The sequence below is a fragment of the Saccostrea cucullata genome, unplaced genomic scaffold (assembly GCF_032062105.1).
Source record: "Saccostrea cucullata isolate Sc308-1 unplaced genomic scaffold, CSIRO_AGI_Scuc_v1 ctg3820, whole genome shotgun sequence".
Taxonomy (NCBI): domain Eukaryota; kingdom Metazoa; phylum Mollusca; class Bivalvia; order Ostreida; family Ostreidae; genus Saccostrea; species Saccostrea cuccullata.
In genome coordinates this window covers 22,367-47,527 of record NW_026931927.1, presented here as the reverse complement: position 1 = coordinate 47,527, position 25,161 = coordinate 22,367, and the positions used below count along the sequence as shown (strand labels likewise).

Genomic DNA, 25,161 nt, shown 5'->3' with positions numbered 1-25,161 from the left:
AAACAATTCGCTTTTACATATTGAGACTAAAATATACATATTTATTTGACAAACTAGCTTTGCTGTGTCCGTGAAAAATTTTGAAAAACGTTTTTCCACAAATATTTTTACGTAAGATTTTGTTGTCCCTTGTGACAACTCTACCCCCAAGGGTCATGATTTGAACAATCTAGAATCTACACTACCTGAGGATTTAAGTATGCACAATCATGGCCTTGCTGTTCTTGAAGACAATTTTAAATATTTTCCCCTTATATTTCAATGCAAAACTTTGATCGTCCCGCAAGGTCCCGCACTATCCCCGGGGGTCATGATTTGAACATACCTAAATCTACACTATCTTTCGATGCTCTCATATAAATATGCCCAATCATGGCTTTGCTGTTCATGAGAAGAGGATTTTTATAAAGAGTTTTCCTATATATTACTATGTTAAATTTTGTCGTCCATTGTGACCCAACCCTACCCCGAGGGTCATGATTTGATCATGATTTGATCAATCTTGAATCTACACTACCTGAATATGTTCTGAAAAAATATGTCCAATCATGGTTTTCCTGTTCTTGAGAAGTTTTTCTGTAAAGATTTTTTTCTGTATATTCCTATGTAAACCTTTTATCGTCCATTGTGACCCCGTACTACCCCCTGGGCTCATGATTTGAACAAAATTGAATCAACACTTCCTACCTGAGGATGCTATCATATAAATATAACCAATCAAGGCTTTAATGTTCTTCAGAAGAAAATTTATTAAGATTTTTCCTTCATATTTTCATGTAAAACTTTGATCGTCCATTTTTGCCCCGCCCTATCCCCGGGATTATGATTTAAAAAAGCTTGAATCTACACTAATTATGGATGCTCTCATATCAATATGACCAGTCATGGCTTTGCTGTACTTGAGAATAAGATTTTCAAAGATTTTCCATATACATTTCTTTGTAAAATTTTGATCGTCCCTTATTACCCCGCCCTACCCCCGGGGTCATGATTTGAACAAACTTGAATCTACACTACCTAAGGATAATTCCCCATAAGTTTCATCTTTCCTTGCACAGTGGTTCTTGAGAAGAATATTTTTAAAACATGCCATCACATTTTCACTAATTTTCAATTATCACCCCTTGAATTGGGCATGGCTCTTCATTTTAACAAACTTGAATTCCAACCCAAGGATGCTTTGTAGCAAGTTAAGTTAAAATTGGCCCAGTAGTTCTGGAGAAGAGGTCGAAAATGTAAAAAGTTTACAGACGGACAGGCGGACTACAGACACAATGTAATCAGAAAAGTTCACTTGAGCTTTCAGCTCAGGTGAGCTAAAAACTGTGTCCCTTCTACAATGTAAAGAAAATCCTGATAAAATGGGTTGTTTTGTATGCCTTTTGACCCTTGTAAGGCCAACCTAATGATAGAGGGTTTCTTTAGTATATATACGATTGTTTGAGCTTGCTGAACTAAATCTTTAAGTGCATGAGAAGTCCCATCCAGGGTAAGTAAACAGATAGGAGGCTGCATGTAAAGGATATTTTTAATTCAAATAGCAAATTTAAACTACAAAAAAGGAAAGTCTAAAAAAAAATATCTACGTGCTAAAAGGTTTCCATGTTGTGTTTGTCTAACATAAATAATTGTTGTTGTTCTTTCTCTAATCGGTTTCAAATAAGCAATCTTTATATTATAAACATGGTTTATATTAATATAAAATACGTAGAATTGATTCAAAAGCTGTTTATTATAATTTCATCATATTAAGGACAAAGTACAGTCAAGTGGCTTGTCGTCTCATCAAAATTATGAAAATGAAGAGTACATAATCTGTGCAAATGGATTTAAAAAGAATTGCATTGCTTGCCTCTATGTATCCCCAAGAAAATGAATAATTTTCTAATTATTTTTTACACAAAACATGTAGAAACTTTCAGATAAAATTGCAAGTATGACATTTACAAGTACATGTATATATCAATAAAGCTGTTATTTAAGGAATTGTCTTAGATCATAAGCTATGCGTATAGTTAAAATAATATGTTATCCACTCAGATACATTCTTTTGTATGTAAGGATAAACAAAAGTGCAATTTAACAGACTGTTTTTAAAACATTCACCTTTTATGTAAAGATGAACCTTGTCCATATGAACATTAAATAATAATTCAAATGAAGCATCAGAAAGTCCTGGTGGTGGTTTGTATATCTCACAATTACAATAAAATTATAGTAAATCATTGATTTTCAAACAAAAAGTATCACCAAATACATCTGAACAACATATCAAAGGTGTTAAAAACAACCGAATTCTTGCTAAGAAATCGCTGAAAGATAACCGAGATATATTCATTGCAATGCATTTGCAACCATGAAACATTCCGTCAATGAACATGTACAAAGATCTATATATTTGAATACACTACATAAGTAAGTATATTTGCGGTATACGTTATGTCTCAATTAGAGGTGTTGGCATAAATATTTTCGGTTTCCAAGAATGCACAAACAGCCTTGTAACAAAACTCGTATTCTTCCTGTATAAAGAAACAACACATTTATTATCTGTTTTCCCATACTTTTTTCAAGATACAGTTCAAATTGAGAGTTTACAAATACACCTCTTAATCCACCTATTTTATAACTTTGTTTTATTTATCATCCGATAAAGTGAAATTACACAGCTATAAAGGCATGTATTTTTATAATAAAATCAAAATTTTGATTATCATATAAGTTAAAACATTATTATTGTGTAAAAATATACCTTTGTAGATATCATTTCCGGTCTTCTACACTGTATCTGCTGTACTATGGTAAATATGTCCACCTCCTCGTCCTGTTGTAGCTGTTCTATGGCGTTATATACAGCAATAAATACTCCACAGCAGGTCGCACCATCCCTTTTGATAAAATAAAAAGAATTTTTGTATTTATTTGTCTTACCATCGTTGCATCTTTAAAATCATAAGTATTTAATTTATGTTTATGTCTACATACAAGAATACTGGTTGATCAAATAAAACTTCTTTTCTCTCTGAAGAAAAATGGTATGACACCCAAAGTCAATAAAAGCGTGCAATTAAGAGTTGAGAAAAGTGAAAATTTCAGTACTGATATTTTCTTCTCAAAATATTGCAGAAATATTGACAAATACCTAAATATGACTTTGTTAAATGGATTTCAAGTTAACTTTCAAGATTTTTGTAAAACCATCTTTCAAAGTATGGTAACATTTTTCACATTTTTCTATGGTGTAACATCCGTTACTGCTCACCATGGTTTAAATTTATTGAATAAATAATTTTCCCTTTAGTTTTGGAGAACATAACTCTAAGTTTTGCTTCAAATATGTTTAGATGACGAAACAAAACAACAAACGGATAAATTGTGCATCAAATTTTATTTTAAACTTTAAAGGAAAAAGAGTAGGAAAAACGACCAACGAAAAAATTGGCAAAACACAAAACATGACTAGATTTCAATATCAATACTTTTGATATGTGATTAAAAATTGAACAAAGAACAGGGAAAAAATATAATACGGTATATAAATAATTTAAAGTAAGCGTGAATGAAGGTTTAAGTGCTATTTTAAGAAAAAAAATATGGCTGAAATTTAAAAGTGCACTCACAGTAACGTATGTTACTCCGTTTTTATGAGGACATAAAACGGCTCAGTAAAGTGCATTCAAATGAAAAATAATAGTTTTTTGACTGGAACATACACATACCACGTACAATTTAGCAGTTGGTCATTCCTGAATTAAGCAATGGTGTTTTTTTTATTATTCAAAGTAAAATTATTGGACAAAATTATAAAAATGACAACTGTACATTTATTAAATGAAATCGTCCAATAAAGTCTTCTTTACAGCCAAACCGACGATCGAAATTCCTATTTCAAGTCTAATATTCAACATAATAAAAACATCATTATCAAGTACAGCTTGTATTAACGTAAATTATAGTAACGTATGTTACAATTCAAAACTCACATGTACATGTTCAACTGACAGAAAATAAAATCCACAAATTACTGAAACACTAAAGCAGTTGAGCCACATGTTTAATAATGCATTTTTACATCCTTAATGTTATTCTATAAATGATTTTGTAGGTTATATAATTTATCATTCCATTTGTAAATAAAAGAATAAAATTTCTCTCTAATTGACTATGTACAGCTCAAATCTATCAAATTTCTTCTGCCTTTTCCTTCCTTTTGCCAGAAACTTTCCTCTTTCTTTGCCACTTTTCATTCTCTGTACATTTTTTTATTTTAGCACTCGAAAGAACTATTTTTGTTAAAATAAAAGTAACGATATATAGTAACATACGTTACCCAATGTCTTATATATTTATTATTGTCTATATTTTTGAATACCATTTCATAAAATGCTTTTTCCAGTTTAAGTGAAGTAAAGTATTTAAAAGTAATTCTTATATAATTGCAGCATAAAATCCCCGGCGTTTGTGATCAAATCGTTTGTACAAAATTCCAAACAAATAAAATTGAAATCAGATCCCAGGTAGGGTTTAATTATTTATCTTACGGTTAAATGTAATAAAATATATTAAAGAGATTTATTTTATTCACTCATCTTATCTGTATTGAAATGAATATGCAAGAAGTTTTGATATTTTACATTATTTAATGTTTTACTGAACTGTGAAAAGTTTGAGTAGCATACGTTACCATGTGTAACGTATGTTACCTTCATTTTATTGCCAATTTCCAAAATATTCGAGTAAATTTGAGTAAATATTTTTTTTTTCGATTACTAACTAAAGGTTTTCTGTCATAATTAAAATAAGAGTCGTAAGAATGATTTCACCCTATTACCTTATAACAGTTCAACATAACAAACCTTACTATTTACAGCTGTGATATGCCAGGATCAAGGAAAAATTGTTCACACGTGCTTTTGTATTGCACAGATCATGTTTAGGCGTTCTTTTATGCTCCACGTGACAACAAATTTCGCGGGTAAATGTCGCAGTGTAGTCAGAATAGAAAATCACGGTATCGTATGTTACGTCACGTAAGTTAATCACAATCTTTAATCTTCCGATGGCGTTTCAGAATCAGTCGTTGCCTGACTTTAGAACTTTTAATTTATAGACAAATGAACATGATTGAAAGTGCAAACTTTACTAACCTGTCCCATTACTAGATAACTCTAAAAATGAGGTAACGTATGTTACATTCTTATTTCGAGAAAAATAAATTTTCCAATTTTGAAAAAGTTGTCATCAAAATAGCATTACAATTATGGTTTTCTCTTTTTAAAAATGAATGATCATATAATATCTCCAAATTAAACGTAAACATTCATGAAAAAATAAATTAAAAAGTCGTCATTCTGAATATTTGAAAAACTATATATGTTAAAACACTAATCTGGCGACACAGTTATTGTTCCATAAAAATCATAGTTAACAACCAAAATGATAGTGAGGACTACTGATAATTCAAAAAGGAGCATCATATACAGAAATTAGTGCAATTTGAAAAAGCAGTACAGCATTTTTCTTTTATTTTAAGAGCGTTGAAGATGAAAACTCTATCAGGCGACAGTAACGTAAGTTACCAAATGACCCATTCAGAGCTCTCTCCTTAAAAAATCTGTTGCCAGAATTTTCAAAAAATTATATATTCAAGTCAACTAAGGTATAAATATACTATAACTAATAATACATGGTCCTTATCTGTAACCACTTGACTCAGAAATGCCGGCGACATTAATTGCACGCTTTTATTGACTTTGGGTGATGATATAATCATACCATATTTCTTTAGAGAGGAAAGATAATTTAATTGTTACAAAAGAAATTTGGAGTAAAAACATTTCTCGCATGTTGTTGGCATTCTGGAAAAATACATCAAATTTAAATATATATCTAATATGAAACCTTAACGAAATAATATTAATTTATCTATTTAATAGCATATAGAAATGATTGAATTGTGTCCCTTAGCTAGAGGGTAGTTTGGTATACCATGTGTCCCTTGTGAGGCCAACCCAATAGTAGACGGTTGCTTTTTGTAAGCCAGCAAATTTTTGGGCTTGAAAAACTAAATCTTTCAGTATATGGTAAATTAAAAGAGAAGATGTTGCAAAAGTTATTTTCATTTCAAATAACAAATCTTTAAACTACTAATAAAACACCCAAGAGCCTTAACGGTCACCTGAGTGTCATAGAACTCGGAGGATCCATAAAATGAAACAGGTAGATGAAGCTTTTGTACCCCAAAGCAAAAGAATGTAGGATAACCAGGATCAATGATATAATTAGTCTAATATTAAGTATGAACTCTTTTAATGATCTGTCCCCCATTTATCACTGTTGCCACTCACACTATTAAATAACAATCAGTGCTTCCGCAATATTTTTATCTCCAATATGTGATCTCTTATATTTGGCTCTCTTGATCTTAGAATAACATTGCAATGATTTATTTTTTGTATCATTTTTATTTATCTTATTTACAAGTCTATCTGATCATTAAAACTATGAAACTAGTTTTTGTGCTACACAATTAAAGGGACGAGGTAGTGTAACGGCCGAACGTGACACCTTATTATTTGATGAAAAAAATCAGAACACAGGTACACATGTAAATATGACAGTAATTAGTTAAGGATTTAAAATGATGCTTGCGTTGAAACAAGCACTAATTTGAATTCAAAGGACAAGTAGGACATTTACCCGAATTCCGCATCAAGACTTGCAACTGTTTGCCTATTTGGATAATTACATCAAATTAAACTTTAACAAAATTATATTGTCTACTTTACAATATATATTTATCTCTATTTTTACAGTGAAATAAACAAAACGATAAATCTCTTCTTGTATTTTTTTTAATAGACGCTATATAGATTGAGAAAATAAGTTTGAAGTTCTTGACTAAAAATACGATGTGTTTATCTATGCAAAAACTTAATTGTGTTTTGTCAGGTCATTAAGAATAAATTGATCCGGTTATGAATCAATATGCATTTAATAACAAAAAACTCCATGAAACTCTGTAAAGAACTATATGCGGTATATTACATATATTTGCCCCCACAAAAATCAAATTTTGAAAACTTCCTGAAATGTGCTGAATTCAATAAAATGTATGAGAAATATGAATTAACAGAAAATATTATAGTGTCAAAGCAGTGTATTCACAATTTTTGTTTTTATGACGTCACAAACTAGTCCGATTTTATATCCTTTTTCAGAAAGAGGACAAAATGGACAAAATTACAACAATTTTAGCTTTAAAATTTATAGAGCGCAAGTTTGTTCAGGAACAATATTGACATATTTCATTGATATTATCATTCTACACATTATATCAAAATATTGATCCTGAACACACATGCGCTCGGTGACTTTTACTCAAAATATCGACGAAATATGTACATTTTTCTGTAAAATTCATAAAAAACTGAAATTAACGTCATGTTTGTGACGTCATTACGTACATATGGCGTTATTACTTATGAAAATACTCAGTGCTTTGAAGTCAGCATATACTCCCCTGTTTAAGAACTTAATTAGATATATCTTCATCAAAGTTTGATTTGGGGGGCATATATTGGTTATTACCGAATAAAGTTCTTTATCAAGATAAATAACAACTTCATAATTTAATTAAAGAATTAAGAAATACGTAAAATAAGTACCGTGATAAAATGGTTATTTGACCCTCTGGATTCCTCCTTCTATCTAAGCAAAACTGCTTCACTAATTCTATGAGAGCTGAACACCTCTCTGGTAAAATATCAGTCGCATTCCAATCAAGACATTCAAAAATTTGGATAACGTGACTTTCTTTTTCCTGATTAAAAAGTAATTACATGTATATTCACAAATCATATTCACGTTATTGGTTCATATTGTGTTAATATTGAGAAAAAGAAAAAAACGGAAGGAAAAGTTAAAGCCAATATACTAGTATACCCCTTGATGGAACTGTTTGAATTCTTTACTTAATTTAAATTATAGCACGTGGATTCAAACTTAATTACAAAACATCCAGTAACACGTAACCAGCATACATGTATAATGATATGCAATAAACTTTATGGGAAAAAGGTTTATTATGGGAAATAACGTAATATGAATAGCTATATAATAGAAATATCTAGAAGTAGATTACATAAAAATGGCCAAAACTTTTCATTTTAAAAACATTTTCATGCAAAGCACATCTTCTAGATCTGATTACACATATGTGATAATGTTTATATTTAGCTCTCCCTGTAGATTGTAGATCATATACAATGTATTTATTTTTTGGGTAAAGACATGTGTTTATATTTTATTTCTTTGCAGAGGATACTGGAATACACCCCTTTTTTGTAAAATTCAAAACCATTGCAAATTTAGTAAGCATGTTTTTCAATAACGAATATTAAATAAACTTTGTGAAAGGAAATGGTAGTAGTTTAGTGATAGTATAAAAATAAAACTGCAGTAGAATTTTCTCCAGTTTAATTAACTTGTCAATAACTATGTTTTTATTGTGGAGAGATACAGACTTAACTTATAATAATATTTTCAAAGGAAAAAATTGTTAGTAGATACTTGTTGAAAAACAGTTCCCAGATGTTTATACAAGGTTTTGTAAGTTTTCAAAAGGAGCAAAATAAGTAAAAGTACAGCTATGCACATTTCAAGATCATGTTCTCATTACATTAGAAACTTGCCTGCTTTCTTTGCACTTTGATAATGGTTTTCCGTACACCGTCCGTAAATACTTTTTGCTCAACTTTTGTTATTCCAAATGGCCCTACAATTGTGTTTTTCTCACTGTCATTGAACCAGTTTCTGACCTATGGAAATGAAAAAGTATCAGAGACTTTAAAAAGAGCAAATGACATATGATCATAACACTGTTAGTTTATTGCAAAGAAGGATCATGGTTGCTTTCAAATTATTTTTCTTTTTATGATACCTCAATGATATTCTCAACAGGATTCATCGAAATCAAGAACGGGGATGCTTGATCTATCAATAGGTGAAGAAGGTCAACTCCAGCTCCATTCACTGGATGTTGCGCAGAAATAAACTCCTCTGCACTAGTAAATGACTGAACAAAAAATAAGCAAAAATTCAATTCTCTCTGAATAAATATTGACATGAAACTAAAAAAGCGAGAATTTATTATACAAACCGACAATGATAATGCGTTGTAGTAAGGTTCCCTTCCTCTCAATGATGAAGACAAATAAACGATGAAGCGTTCAACTAAAATTACAATTGATCATGCTTCAATGTTTAGCATGAAAAAGATAAAATATTATTTAATTCAAATGAACTCTTCAAGAGAAAGTAAGTTAATAAAGGTAAACTGTAACAAATCTGTGATGAAGCAGGCGTTCTTTTGTTTTCCCTCTTACACTTAGAAAGATATACGAAGAAATAAGTTGACATCAGGTTTTTCGTATTGTGTTTGTAAAAATTACGACTCTGCTGTCGGTAACATACTTTTTTAAAAGAAATTGGGAAATTGACGTTTATAAAGGGATTATTTACAGTTTTTGGAGACTGCAAATATGCAAAAAAGGATGTCTATAATTCTAATGCTTTGTTTGACTCTACTAAATGTGATCACAAAATTGTCATCTTTAATATGCACGTGTTTTTTGACTTTTTATTATTTTCCCTACATGACTCAATATATTTCAAGGTTGTGTAGTTTTGACCAGCGATTTTTGCATATTATGCTTTCATGTGTCTTTTTTTTCATTCAGTATATTTACAATATCAGTTTACTATTATAACAAATTGCGTTATTATAATGTATTTAATCCAAACGAATTATTTTCCAGTATTAAAAAAAATATTACTCCTTTTTACACATGATACATCTTACAGTTACGCTATTGATATGTAATAAAAGAAATGATAAGACTTTAAAATATAGCGCGTTTGCGCGGTGTGATAATTTATCGGCATTACCAGGTGTGTTATAGGACCGACGACATTGTGCTAAATAGACGTAAAAGACGTTTGCGACTTAGGAAAATTTAAGAATACAAATGAATATCACGATTAAACAAAAATGACAAATTAATTTTAAGCGCACAGTTGCCAAATTTTACATTAATTTAAAAGGGTAGTTGTTTTTATGAACTAGGGTAAAAAAATATATGTTGATTTTCCCAGAGTATTGAAAATGTATACAGTCTCTGCGATGTATTCTGCTGTGCGATGACGAGGTTTCGCGTATGTGTTTAAGTGATTGGAACGTCGTGGATTTCCAATAAATTTCATTAAGAAAATTACACTGAATTTAAATAAATTATAAAAATCGAAATGAGAAGATCTATCCAGATATATGCATCTAGTAGGAAACTTCTTGTGTTTAATCATTCTTTTCTGTGTGTTTGGGGGGGGGGGGGGTTACAGACCCTGAGACGTGCTACTACCCCACACGCTCGCTGCACGAACGGTACACGAACGCTACACGGTTTGCACGAAACGCTGCACGGTTTACACGAAACTCTACACGGTTTGCACGAAACGCTACACGGTTTACACGAAACGCTTTGCACGAAAGGCTGCACGGTTTACACGAAAGGCTGCACGAAACGCTTTGTACACGTTTCTCACACGCTTTGTGCACGATTCTCGCACGATTTGGCCTCTGTTTGGATTTTTCTACTCGGAATATCTCGGGCATTTTAACCGCTTTATCATTAATTCAATGAAAATCGCTCAAAAACCACATTAAGCAGCTGTTTAAATTAAATTACGTACACTTGTATTATAAAAACCGATAGAAATATTCAATACTCTGACAGTTGTAATTAATTGATAAATAATTGTCAGTTCGAATTTATTTATTTATTTATCCAACTGTTTAAAAACGAAATGCCGATATCGTAAATGACTGTTTAATAAAATACAATTTTTATATACAGGTATAAGTCATTCATTTCAATGTAATATTTTTACGAGTATAATTTGATAAATTGATTTAATAAATTGAACACCAATTCGATTTCTCACCGCAGGAATATAAACTCATTGATTTTTAATAATATTGATTATATTGCATGTGTTTGATTTCCGTAGGTGGATTTTTTTTTTATTTTAAATTATAAATTAAATTTGCCTATATACTCTACTAACGATTATTGAAACATTTTTAAAAATTTTTTTTACGCAAGCATTATCAATAGGAGGGAAACCGGTAAAGGGCGTAAAGGGGGGGGGGGGGAGGGGTTAATGTGATCTATTAATCTATTCTATTCTCTTTCTCTTTTTCCATGAAGCTTATCAAATTACATCAGTATACCCATCATACTGTAAAATCCTTCATTTCAAAACAGGACTAAAAGTATGTTTGTATGTGTACATTTATTAATAGTCGCGGCATTTGACTATACATTGTACATACGATATAGATCGATCTTTACACCGGCATTCAGGTATACTACAAGAAAACTGAAATATCTTAGATGAAATAAAAAGTACGTGATTTATTAAACAAATAATATACAATTATTCATGATTTACTCCTAAGCTTTTCTTACATGATATTCATATAAAGACTACCATATCAGTTCTGTTTATTTTACTGTTTACGGCTAGAAATTCGGATTTACAAATAAAAGATGAAATCCGCTGATTTATAAGTTGTACCCATCAAATACTTATAGAACCATTTTATTTAAAAAAAAAATCCAGTCGTAATTTCCAGGTGTCATTAAGCCGTGAACTCAACATGTACATATAGCAAAACAGGTTTTCATTTGCAATGCCCTCGGAGCCCGTGATCGCTGTTGTAAATGACCTTGATCACAGTTGAAAGGCGGAAAGAAGATTCCAATACATTTATAAGGGGTGTATCTGGGCATACATTTAACAACGAATTTAAACAAGAATAGAAAATAAAGCATTTAATTAAACTAACATTAGATTGAAAGCTACAACAAAAAATGAAAGACTGAACTGTCTAGTAATTTAATTTAACACCCCCCCCCCCTCGTTTATAAAGATATGATCGTCAGTGCACGTGAATTAAAATTATAAAATCCACTTTTTTGACAATAATGAGCAACAAGTTTTATGTATTAAAAGATATTAAATGACACATCGTTTCAAATGCAAAGACAAGAGCGGAGTCCTGATATATTTTTGATTTAAATTAAAAAAAAGAATATTACCAGTATTTCTTTCTTTCTTTGAGAAAAAATGTTTAAGAAGCCACGATCGCGTTGATACATGTACTATATTGAATACAATGCCCTTAAAATTGTTGTACATAGCTGATTTATTTGAAATTCTACCACGGTTATTGAAAAACTTCAAAGGAGCCGCCGGACATTATTCTCCAATAGACCACGAACGTCATCAAAAAATTATCAGATCAGAAACACGTATCAAATCTGAACAATTCAAATGCATGTTTGGATGTAGAATGAAATACTTGATTAGACCGCATCGATGTGTCGTCTTTTGCAGTATAAACACTGTAAATTGCATCAAGTTGCTGATGAATGTCGGTTTTTATAACTAAGCGGGGCTATTCCACGGACCTCCCTACACATTAAACAACGTGATTTTAGCAGTAAAACAAGAACATGATTTTGTTTTTGTATATTCATTTTAACTGATCAATACATATAACGAACAAATTTGTAATTAAACAAGACTGTTTTTAATGCACGGAAAGCTCAAATATCTGCATTCCATATATAGGTAAGTCAACAAAATTTCTCTTTGGTGTTAAATAGAACAGCGTAATCGAGACATGGTGACCTAATTCGTTTCTCTATAGAGGAAACAATCGGCCGTATTTATCGTCCGTGGTAGAATAGAAATAAAGTCCTTGTTGTCGTGAATGATGCAGAATAACCTCCTCGGTCTCGAAATGTTGTTTGAAATATAAAAGCATATTTCACAACATTTCTCGACCTCGGAGGATATTCTTCAACATTCAAGAAAACGCGGACTTTATTTCTTAAACATTTTCTATAGAAGGAAAAAAAATAAAACAAATATAAATCATACATTACCGTTTAATTTAATTTTGTTGTTCCATTTTTTTTTTTTGTTTTTACTCCTATAATATCACAAGCATAACTAATTCAATTATAAAATACTAATAGAATTTTACATCCTGACCCATCGATAGCCATATTTAAAATGAAACAAGAAAACATTGATGTAACCATCAATTGTCGCCCGGGAAATATATAAAGTAAACAAGCAGAGCTTTTCAAAAAAGCTTACCGTCTTTAGCAACAATTTTAAACAGTAAACAGATCTATACTTAACAGGCTGTATAATTCTTTTGAATTTCTTGATGTTTATTTCTAAATTAGCTTTTTACGGGCATTAGCCCTACCATGGTTGTCGCTCGGTCATCTCCGTAAACTTTGACTGACCGAGAGCTTTCGGCAAACCTCGGCTGATTCCCATTCACTCTTCAAACAAGAAAGGGGAAAAGAATAATAACAAATTGTAAAGCCTGCAAGCAATAACTATCAAATTTTATTTATAATGAAATTAAAGAGACCTTTTTATTTATTGCTTTAAAAAATATCATGTTATTATACAAATATGGACTCAATGTAGGTCAATATGCATTTATAATGACCCAGGATGACAGATATTGACCGAAGATACATGGTTGATATCGACCGAGGGCGCTACCCCGAGGTCGATATACTCCATGTTTCTGAGGTCAATATCTGTCATCCTGGGTCATTATAAATGCATATTGAACTACATTGAGTCCATATTTATTATATTATATAAATAATAATTTCCCAATTTTATTGGTACAATGCCTTCCTAATGTTTACAGAGATAGTATGAACCAGAAATAAGTTGGATGTAAATGTTTAAGAATTTATCATGTTTATTGAATATTACTCACAGGAAATTGTTTCCGTAATAAATTTTAACCCATAACATATTAATAACGCAAGGTATCTATCTCCGAATAACACAGAGTACCCCCTCCCCCAGATTGAGAATCGCACTCCTAAACACTTGCAAAGGAAATGCACTGACAAAATATTAATACCTATGTCTTCTACGATAATTTATTTATAGCGAGCGCAGCGAGCGTCGCGAAGCGACGCTCGTCACTGCGAGCTCTTAAGGGGGATGTACGGCCACCTTTAGTGCAGTGAGGATGAAATGTAAACATTTCTTCTAATAGCTAAAATACAATATATTTTGATCAAATTTTAAGTCTTTATGATAAAGATACAATAAATATGCATAACTGAATGCATGTTGTGCATATATAATCTATACTTTTGCAGAAAAATGCTTTTGATATGCTCCTTAGAACTGCGCAGCTACAGAATTCAGCAAAGCCTTAAAAAATCCAAAAAAATACGCAAACTGTGCATTAATGTTCTCTCTACAACCATTTGTTGAGAAAATGTCAAAATTTTGCACTTTTAAATGATAATTTCAAGTTCAAAACAAGGTATCGTTGTCTTCAAAAAGAGTGTAAAGAACCATGAAAGTAGTTCATGATAGCAGCACGTGGTCTATTTTTAGTACAGAATTTTGTTTTCCAGACCTCTTCTTAATATGGAGGGACAAAACAATCTTTAAATGTAGAAGAGAATTACAGTTGCAAAATATTTCAAATAATATGAATACTTTTAAAAGAGGAAATGTGTTATAGTGTTTCTTGAAGTTATTTATTATTTAGTATTATTATTGTACAGTTGTTAAACAGTGTACGTATTGATATAAAAAAAAATCTTAAACTCTTTGATTCCAGGTAAGGAAAAATGAGCACCATCAAAGTTAAAAATTAAAAGTTTGTAAGTTTGCCACAGATATATAATATATATCAAAAGTTTAATTATCACCATTGAAACACAAAGAAATTAAACACATAAAATCGATATGAATGACCTTGTTTTAGTACCTACTAGTACGAGGGGTGATCAAAAAGTTCGCGAACTATCTCGATGCATGTGTATCTATAAAAAAAAATCAGATTAGAAACAAATTTGGTGCACACATAGCCAAACACAAGTTCTGTAAATAGCATATGCTGAATAAAGTTTTGCTCACAATGTGAAAATTACGTCATTATGCAGCTACTTGTGACGAAAAATGGTTGTCTCAGTGGAACTCGTTCAACAAACGACTAAAATATTTATGGTATATCTTAAAAATGCCTTTGAAGTAGCGTATAAGAATTTGTTCACAATATATTAAGACAAATGACTTCCTATAAATTCAATCAATGATTGGATAGATCGTTTTAGTGAGGGAAGGCAGATGGTTAATATGATACTTATGCTGCCCGGTGAAAGCAAGTTTGAAAAGGGATGTGTTTTTAATTAAGCAAAATGCTATCAAAGACCTCCAATTTACACTTTGAAAAATACTTGAATATTTCAACAATAATATAACTATCAAATACCTAAGATATCGTTTACTTTTTGATCACCCCTCGTATACTCTGTCAAATAATCATTCACAATTTTCATTACAGCGGAGCAACATTTGAAAAGGAATGAAATAATTCAGAGTGGGTTAGGAGATTTAATGAATAAAAAAAATTTCTTCTATTTGCCCTTTTTGTCAAAATTACAATTTTACAGAGTATTAAAGAAAAAAATCAACATAATTAAATATTTTATACCATCTTTAAAATGACGTTTGGTGGTCCTCTCAACTCAAGGAAAAATTATTGGGTCCGTATTTATAGGTGAGGAAAAAAAAATCCTAAACATTTAAACATTTTTGTTGATGAAAGAAAAAAAATCGTGTAATGAGATGTAAAAAAAAAATTGAGTCGGGCCATTTCTAGGCAATAGAGAGGGCAACCAAATATTTTTATAACAAATGGTCTTATAAGGCTAGTACATGTTCCATCACATATTTAGTAATGCCAAATTTTTTAATCTTTAGCACTATTTTGAAAAACAAACGTAGAATTTTCGGGGGGGGGGGTAGCCTCTCATTTTTTTTTTTTTTGCGATGATAGACATTGCATATGCAATGGACCTTTCTTTGCAAACACTGTGCTTGCTTCTAAATTTTCAAAGAAACGACTCAATATATTTTATCAAGCTTCGTATGTTCAATTAGCGAGAGCTTACAACGTTGTCAACATAAGGAGACATGATGCGTTTTTATGTCCAAACATTACTCCATACAATGTATGGTTCATTGCAAACAATCTAGCTATTTATGTGAGGTGCCTGAAGGAAATCCTCTAACTGCCTATTTTTTCTATCTAACTGCTAAATAAAATAGACGTATGTACCAACTTTTCGAATGTAAGAGATGTAATTACAATTTGTTTTTCATGCACCGCATGTTGTTTAACATTTTCAAATTAAATGCTTAGCATCCTCCTTGCAGTGCCCCATTTGAAAATAACTTCTATCGCCACAGAAAAAAGACCCGCCGTAAACACATATGTTGAGGACATATTTTATCTTTTTTCTTGAGTTTTAAAAAAACCAACAAATTATAAAGACTTCTTCCATGAAAAATTAAATATAATCATGGTAATAAACGCATCTAACTACAGCAGATATATGCACATGCCAACCACGTGCTCAGTGGAATGATATTATCGAGGAAATTCGAGCTGTAAACAGAACAGTTTTTCCCGATTTGCTGGAGTGGGGTTAAAATCGCATTTTTTCATTAATCAAATGATGCGATGCAACAAATAAAAGTAGTAAGTAATATAACCTAATGATTATTACTTAGTTATTTCTTGTCTTGATGTTATTATGGTCGTATTTATTCTAAAATCAATGTTATTCGAACTCTGTGTGACAGAGGAATGGCGGACGAAATAAAGACATGGCCTCAGGAAGATACCCATATGAAAAATCAAATTTTCAAGAATTATTGATAATGACAAGAAAAAAGCGAAACAAATGGTTGTAGCCATATTATCAATGAATCAAACTGACACCATTTTCAATGCATTTTTCATCTCGTGAATGCTGTAGCTGCGCAGTTCTAACATGATTAATTTCGTCCTAATTAAAACAAAATAAACTTACTTATTTACTAATTTTGGTCTCTAACAGTAGGTAATTAGTGCATTAGCACTTTTAGTAACTTTGGGCTAGTTTAGTAGAGTATTAAGCACATTCTTGGTATTTCTTATTTTACACCAGACTAGATCTAATATGGCTTGTACATCCCCCTTAAAGCAACGCCTGTGCGAAGAGAAAATTCAGACTACTGCACATTCATTCGATAGAATTTTTTGATGCCGTACATTTGGACCCACAATGCATCACTTGTTTAAGCTACGTTAAAGCTACGTTCTCGTGAGAATAGTAGCAAAAGCGCTACTAAAAGTAAACATGCCCTGATTTAATTGATAAATATTGAAGATAAATAGCAAACAAAACGTTCTTCATTTATTTTCAGCACTGTTCAGGGTTCTTTGGGGGAAATGTAACTTACATACGACGTCATGTGACGTCAGAGTCTAGAGGCATGAAATGTCACGTGCAGTTTGACATGCGAGCCCGATTTAAATTCTAACGAGAAATAAACATCTGCGCTCGCCATAACGTTCACACCGTCAACATATTACAATCATACACTTGGCATGCTTGTCTTTATTTCAATCTTTAGTCTCCGTAATCGCGTAAACAGCGTCCGAAAACTCTGCTCGCCGAGTGGAAAAGTCGAATTCAACCATGAAATGGTATGTGCTTAGTATTCACGAAAAACATTAACAGATATCCTTGTAATTGTTTTGTATTCTCGGCCACAGAGTTCTTAACTATATCTTTTAAATTTTCCTCACCTACAACTTACAAACTTGCGACCTTCCATGTTTGTCTAAAGCGAAAGTGAAAACGAGGCAGCTCGTGCAAGTCATTATTCGCTTTCAGCGGTCGCTACTACAAAATAATTACTTTTATTGACCAATCAGAATTCTGGATTTCACAAAGTTATATAATATTAAGAAATAATTACTGATGATTTTGTTGTTCGTTTTGTCATTTTTTTTAAAATTGGAAATCTTGCAAAATTGTTAAGTAGTACGAAAAATAGATCATCAGAAAGTTATCTCCCTTGCCTTGAACAGCATTTCAACCAATGAAATAATTGAAAAGTTTCTCATCATGCAATTTCTACCAATCACAAAAGAGAGGAAGTGCATAGTCCGAAGACTGTAAAAAACTTCAACTATACAATACTGTCTTCCAAGGAAGACGGTAACAATGAAAATGAGTTTTGATCATCAAACCGCTTCGATGTGTATGAAAAGGCATGCGTCTAATTGATGGAGACGATAGTCGCGAATATTTTGAAAACTTGTAGTCGGATAAAAATCAATCAAAACGATATCATTTAAACTTGATCAATTCCTCAAGTAAATATTGGCTGCATAAAATATAAATTGAAGTTGGACACACGCATCACCTATATTTAAAAATGTATTAATTTTCAATTTTAGCATATAAAACACGACCTGTGCAGAGTACGTTTTTATCCGAGAAGTAAAACTCGATGTTCTAAAAAAAAGGGGGGACCTGTCGTTTTTTCGATAGTAAATGATAAGCAACTTTATATATGAAATATGAAAAACGTATATATTTTTACAGATTCACTTTATGGAAGTAAATATATTATGTATCTCGTAATTTATAAACAGAAAGAACATTCTGATTAACAATCTTTTCAATGTTTAGAAAACCTTTAATTCTAAATAACTACTCCCACTCCAATCCCCATACACCAACACTTAAACTTATATGTATAGAGCAGCCCGGTCCTCCGGGCTGCAATGACTTCCGAATGAATCTTACACGATTCTTGCACGAAAGTCGCACGTTTCTCACACGGTTCTTACAAGAAAGTCGCACGTTTCTCACACGCTTTTCGCACGCTCGCTACACGGTTTGCACGAAACGCTTTGGAGCTTACACGAAACGCTGCACGGTTTACACGAAACGCTACACGGTTTGCACGAAACGGAAAGCGCACGAAAGCCACACGCTTTTTTGGGGAAGTAGCACGTCTCAGGGTCTGTATTAGAGGATATGTTTTCTGAAAAATGTCAGCAAATATAGAGTTTCACTGACAAGCAAACAAGTAGACAAAAGATTGAGAAATTACAATAGCATGTCCTCGATCGTAAGAGATAAATATACACTAATAGAACAAATCTGAACTCTAATTATCTTAAGTTTTGAAATGAGGGTATATCGGGAGGTTTTACCGGGCAAAACCGTTTTTACAGCGTTCATATTCAGATACTTCTTTCCACTTCTGTAGTCACTGGCGTCATATTTTGGTTTCAGCTTAGTTAAATCCTTGAAAAAGAGATGATGTAAATTTCTCAGAAATATTATAAATACTTTATCAAATCCAATTTTCTAGATAATAGAAAACCAAAGAAAAAATATAAGCAGGAAAATATTTCAAAATAGTTACGTTAAATTCATCGGTTATTTGTTTTCTCGTCTCTCGTTTATCAGTTTGTGAAAATTTCCTTGCGAAATCAAGTCGCCGAATGAACATACTTTTCCTCCTGAAGGTCTGGTAAAGTGCATGATACAGAAAAATATATTGATCCTGCAAAAATAATAAACAAAACTTAACAACAGTTACATATATTCTGCCTTCGTGAATGTTAAATTATGTTTAAAGAGAATTATGACAAATTAAACTCACAATGTTCTGAATCATGGACATTCTGTTTTTCCTCATTGCCCTGACAAATTCTATGACATTCACCTTTCCCGTCTTTCTACCATATTTGTCTAATGCATCGAGAGCAATAAAGGTGCCTGTTCTACCAACACCTGCACTTTGATTTGCAAACATAATTAAAACATTAATGACTTTATATTAAACATTTCCTGAACAGTGCTATAGGTAAGTTGCTACTTGAATAATATATTCCAAGCTTTTGTTATTAAACAAATTTTCAAAACGAATTAAAGGTCAGGTTAGAGTATGAAAAATAAGTAAATTGTTGATTATGATATTTTGAAGCATTTCAGTGTATTCAGGAGAGTTTAAAGAGGTCGGATTCTATTCCCACGTGGTGATAAAACGTTTATATTTTAATTATTGGCTTTAATTTTGAAGAAAAAAAAACTAATATATAAGTCAAGCCAACGTATAAATATTAATTTAAATTCAAATTGCTTAATTTGACAATACACTCAAAATTACAAAACACAAATCTCTTTGACGATACACACCTGTAGCACTAAAATGCAGTGAATCTATGATTAGAATCAAATTAAATAAGATTCTCATTATGGTGGAATTAATAACAAATTTAATAACAATCAAATTCGGGGATTTCAAAATATACCTGCAATGGACAAGGACAGGATTGTTTGAGTTGAAGGAATAATGTTTAAAATGTTCATGGAAAATAGTAAGGTTCAAAGGATTGGGAGTTCCATGGTCAGGCCATCTGGTGTAGTGAAACTGAACAACTGTCCGTGATTTCGTTACCTAAAATAAAATGGAAAAAGTTTTATTTTCTTGAACATACTTAAAAAAATATTGTGAATTTTATTTCTTCAAAGAAATGATATTTATTTTGTAATTGGCGTGTACGATACTTGGTGGAAACTAATTTTTCAGCATGTTAGCACAGCTTCAGAATATGCTTCATTTGAAAATATAAACACAAGACATATAACGATAAACTCGATTTTTATTTGAAGATGTTGTCTAGAAATTCGCTAAATTGAATAAATAGCTGAATGTAATACATGTATATGATATTAAGCAATGGATTTACATGTGGAATAATACCTAATTAAGACAGTCGAACACATAATCTATAAATGACTGTAATTCTGTATTTCAAGAAAATGGTCACTTATACGTACGTCTCTTTTCTCGAGTGACATTGTTCTTTTTATAAAGTAGGCGTATTTTTTCTCTTCTATCAAATGTATTGTAAATGATCCAATCTCTAATTTGTCATTTTCATCCGGCCAGTATTGGTGACATTTAACCTATAGATTGAAAAAATAATGAAAGAAAACTTTAGAATGTGTATATATCCCATTTTAAAAACATGGTCCTTACATGTACATCGTTTGTCAAAAAGAATTATTGAAAGATGACTAGCTCGATCATAATTTCGGTCTTCTTTCTTAATTACACTGGAAAAACAGAGTCCATATTGTTTAGTATAATGTCTAAGAAACACCAAATATTAATTCAAAGTAAAGTTTTTTGAAAATGTGTTGTTTACAAAATGAGTTAATTTGTAAGCTTTTGATTTTATCATCATGAATAATCTATATTTGATTCATTAACTTCATTCGTAAATTGATAATGATAAATAATGGCGAAAAAGAATGAAAAAAACGAATTTAAACAAGAGGTCCATGGGCCACATCACTGGCCCCATGGTGCCGGAGAAGGAAATAAAAAAAAAATGCCATTAATTTTTCATTTTCACCTCATGTTCTTAATCAACTTTCCTAAGAGAAGGGCTTGGCCCTCAATTGAACAAACTTGAATTCCCTTCCTTCAAGGATACTGTGTGGCAAGTTTGTTTGAAAATGGCACAGTGGTTTTTGAGAAGAAGATGAAAATATGAAAATTTATGACGACGACAACAACAACGACGACGACGACAGACAACGGACAAATTTTGATCAGAAAAGTTCACATGAGCCTTCGGCTTAGGTGAGCTAAAAACTACAAACACAACCGTTTTGGACAAACAAGAATTCAAGAATAGTTACGTAAAACAAATAAGTATAACCAAAATGTTTCATTACCTTGCGACCCTCTATAAGATTTGTCAACATTACAATGTAATCCACTTTCTCTTGCCAAATCATCCTCCACTGGTCAATCAAAATCTTTTCTTTCGGTCTTAAAAATAAAAAATGACACTTTGTTTGAATAATGATACAAAATACTTTAAAACTTTTGTAAAAACCCAAATCTTTGATTTATTTTCATTCCAAAAAAATTAACTTGATCTACCATACCAACAAGAATCCATATTTGTAAAGTCAGAGAAAAAAATTGTATTTTTTATTGTTTGGTGTGAGCTTTGATTCAATGATGAATTAAAACACATAAATTTGCTACTGAAAGGCAGTTTTGAAAAGTAATGAAATATATTCAGAGGGTATATGTAGAGAAATATTCTACCTTTCATTAAAGTTTTAGCATTTTTACTTGAATAGTCTTTAATAGATAAAAAGAAATCTTTAATAAAATCAGACCTTGAGAAGCAATATATGCCCTTGTACCTTCCATATTCTGAAATGATGAAAAGTTTGAATATATTAAGGAAAATTTGAATTTCAGAAAAAAGGAGAAATTGTATGAAAGGAAACACATTATATGTATTGTTTGATGCCATTTTCATTATAGTCCCTCTTGTACTTTGCTATTGTAAACTAACCTCTACGTAATTTGCATTTATGTAATCGGAACTGAATTCGTCATCAATTTGTAGCACCACTCTCGAGTGATTATCTAGTTAAAGTAAAACATACAATTATATACATCAAAATACGTATCAATTTTTTATAAAGTTTTTCACTAAATGTTGTCCGCCCGAAACCCTTTTATCCACTTATTTTAAAAAATCCAGTATTTCAGATTTTATGTTACTATTATGCATCTAGGACTTACAATTAACATAAATCTATTTTCTATACCTAACAGACACTCCATTATTGAGTTACTGATTTTGCTCATATTTTTACCGTTTACCACGGATATTTCTTATTATTTAATTGCCCTAGCTATATAAAATCGGAGGATTGTACATACATGGAAAAGTTGTTTTGAATCTGTTTCTTGGAATGTTTTCTTCTAATTTCGCTGTGGTACAGTCAAACCTCTCCCCATATGGTTGTTCCTTGAATAAATTTGTTACAGCTCATTCATTTATGAAAGCATGATCTGTAAACACTCCTACTGTTTGTGTTTGAATATTGAACGACATAGTTTCAATAATTAATAGATTTCATTTAACTAAACATAGTATCGTTTACCTTAATTTTATATACTGAAGCTATTTTTATACAAATTTCCACAAATGACACTTTATTTAAAATAAACAAAAGAAAATCGCTATGAATTGAACATTTTAAAATGAAATCCTGTAATGAAAATATTTACACAGAAAAGTCTTTAAGCAAAAAATGTATTTATATTATTTGAGGTACAGCTCATTTTCTTTTTATGCGGTAAGTCATGAATGAATATGATTAATTAAAGTTGTTCTGAATTATTAAGGAGCAATCATCATGTAAAGCAAATTTTGGTTTTCTTATGTATTTCATTCAAGAAGTATCTTTTTTGTTCACAAATCACATACTTATTACATACATCCCGACAACATTTGGAACATCGATTGCGTTTGCTTTTAAAGCAAGTGTACATGTTCAAGTTTTTTAAAGGATAGCTCAACGTTCAAACTACCAAAGCACAAAAGTGCAATGTTTACGTTCGAAAACAAATTCCTATAAATTATTGTACTTTAACTTTTGGCTACTAGAGAGCTTACTCTTCTTATGAGTCTTTTATTTTAAAATTTTAAAGGCCTCTGAAATTTCTGTATATTTTGTATATGTTTTGTATATTTTACTTTGCTTTTAAAATGAGTCAAATTTTAAAACAAAGTATATATACATAAGAATGTAGAGGCTTGTGCGAGGTAAGATTACCTGTAAAACAACAAAGAAAAATTGCGAGCGGGAAAATAAAAAAAATATATTGAATACAGAGGTTGTTGACGCATGTTTTTAGCTTCTTATTGAGAAACACATGGAAAAATTGCGCAAATGCCTACGTATTGTTTAGACATGCATTTTAAACAATTTCAATAGTGTTTTTATTCCAACAGTTGTTACATGTACAACATCCCCTTCGAAACAAGATCTGAATCAGAAAAACAGTTTAACTATTATTTTTATAATTCGTCAATCAATTATATAATTATTTAGTACAATATAATCAATGATGATATTTTTGGAGGAAGACAATGATCTTTAAAAGCCTATTCCTCGGAGTAATTACTAATAATCTATATGTGAGTTGTGTGAGTAATACCTTAAATTCCTTGGTAAAACCAGCATTTTCTTTCTGTTCTTTTTCTTCTATGACCAACAACAAATCTTTGACATCTATATTATTGGCTGCTGATAAATTGTTATAGTAGACAGCTTCTGCTGGGTCCTCCCTTATTGGCTCTTCTTCTGGGTCTTCAATTATTACGGAGAAAGGTATAGGACTTTGTTGTTGAAGGGTTACATCTTTAAAAATAGAATTCATTATCTAATTGCAATTTCTGATATTCACAGAGAGGGAAAATGCAGCTGGTTTCTTAAATGTCGATGCCAAGGGCAAAATAGAAGAAAATACCAAATTTCTATCTAAACAAGTATTTTATTATTTTGAAAGATATACATAATAACATAACAAAACAAAGAAATGGGTTTTGTGCATGTATCATTTATATAACTTTCATCTAAAACAAAAAAAAAATCAAATTGTTTTGCTTATACGTTTGAAATATTGATGAGATTTCACATTTAGAAGTACATGTATATATTTCTTAATTACCATCTTTTTATTTTCCTCTTATGTTTTATATATAAGTTAATTGTCAAAAGATATTTAGATATCCTTTTAAGATTTCATATTATTGCTAGTGTATTGTATGCTCAGGAAAAAGATTAACCTTCATGTTGGTCTTGATTGTTTTTTCCTCCAATATGTCGCTTCCTAGTAATGTATAAAATATTTCTAATAATTAACGAATTAATTTGTTTCTGTTATTAACATCTCTTAACTAAACACGACTATTAAAAAGAAAGTTATATATGTTTCTGAATATTTTATCTCCATTTGTCTTTATTTCAAGAACCCTGTTATAATATTTCATTGGGTCACAATTCAATTCAAAAATGATTTTTTTTTCAATGAAAATAACATAGACGTATCATGTATTGCTACTCTTACAAGTAAAGCACGGTAGAAACAAAAATATTAAATACCCCAGTCATATCAGGAAAAGAATTTCCAAATATGCCTAATCTATATCAGCAATATTCAAAGAAACACAGTTAAATAAAAGGAAACAAATAACAAATCCATTGTTAGATAAAAAAATTTATGTCCCTCCAGGTAGCAGCAGCATGACAAATATTGTGTTTACCCTGGTACTCATTTGAAAATAAGGAA

General features: G+C 31.0%; 1 protein-coding gene across 1 annotated transcript; it reads right to left on the bottom strand.

The window, feature by feature from the left end:
- Nucleotides 1-2,180: 2,180 nt before the first annotated feature.
- On the bottom strand, nt 2,181-24,983 carry LOC134234026 (receptor-type tyrosine-protein phosphatase kappa-like). The gene is made up of 18 exons (XM_062716082.1): nt 24,940-24,983; nt 24,659-24,702; nt 24,028-24,230; nt 22,744-22,831; nt 22,370-22,443; nt 22,188-22,224; nt 21,732-21,829; nt 20,826-20,954; nt 20,297-20,442; nt 19,645-19,780; nt 19,405-19,545; nt 19,190-19,283; nt 9,161-9,234; nt 8,942-9,076; nt 8,694-8,819; nt 7,668-7,822; nt 2,753-2,888; nt 2,181-2,522 (listed from the first exon to the last, which is right to left on the bottom strand). Exons 1-18 carry the CDS (start codon nt 24,981-24,983, stop codon nt 2,445-2,447), a joined length of 1,938 nt encoding a protein of 645 aa, XP_062572066.1. The 3' UTR covers nt 2,181-2,444.
- Between the last annotated feature and the right edge of the window lie 178 nt (nt 24,984-25,161).

Bases quoted from the DNA above. Each gene is read 5' to 3' on its own strand.
- LOC134234026 (XM_062716082.1), bottom strand. From the start codon at position 24,983: ATGACTGGGGTATTTAATATTTTTGTTTCTACCGTGCTTTACTT. The intron at 20,955-21,731 runs GTAATGAAACAT...TTCAATCTATAG, and splicing joins ATCTTATAGAGGGTCGCAAG to GTTAAATGTCACCAATACTG. The intron at 19,781-20,296 runs GTATATTTTGAA...TGCAAATCAAAG, and splicing joins CCTGTCCTTGTCCATTGCAG to TGCAGGTGTTGGTAGAACAG.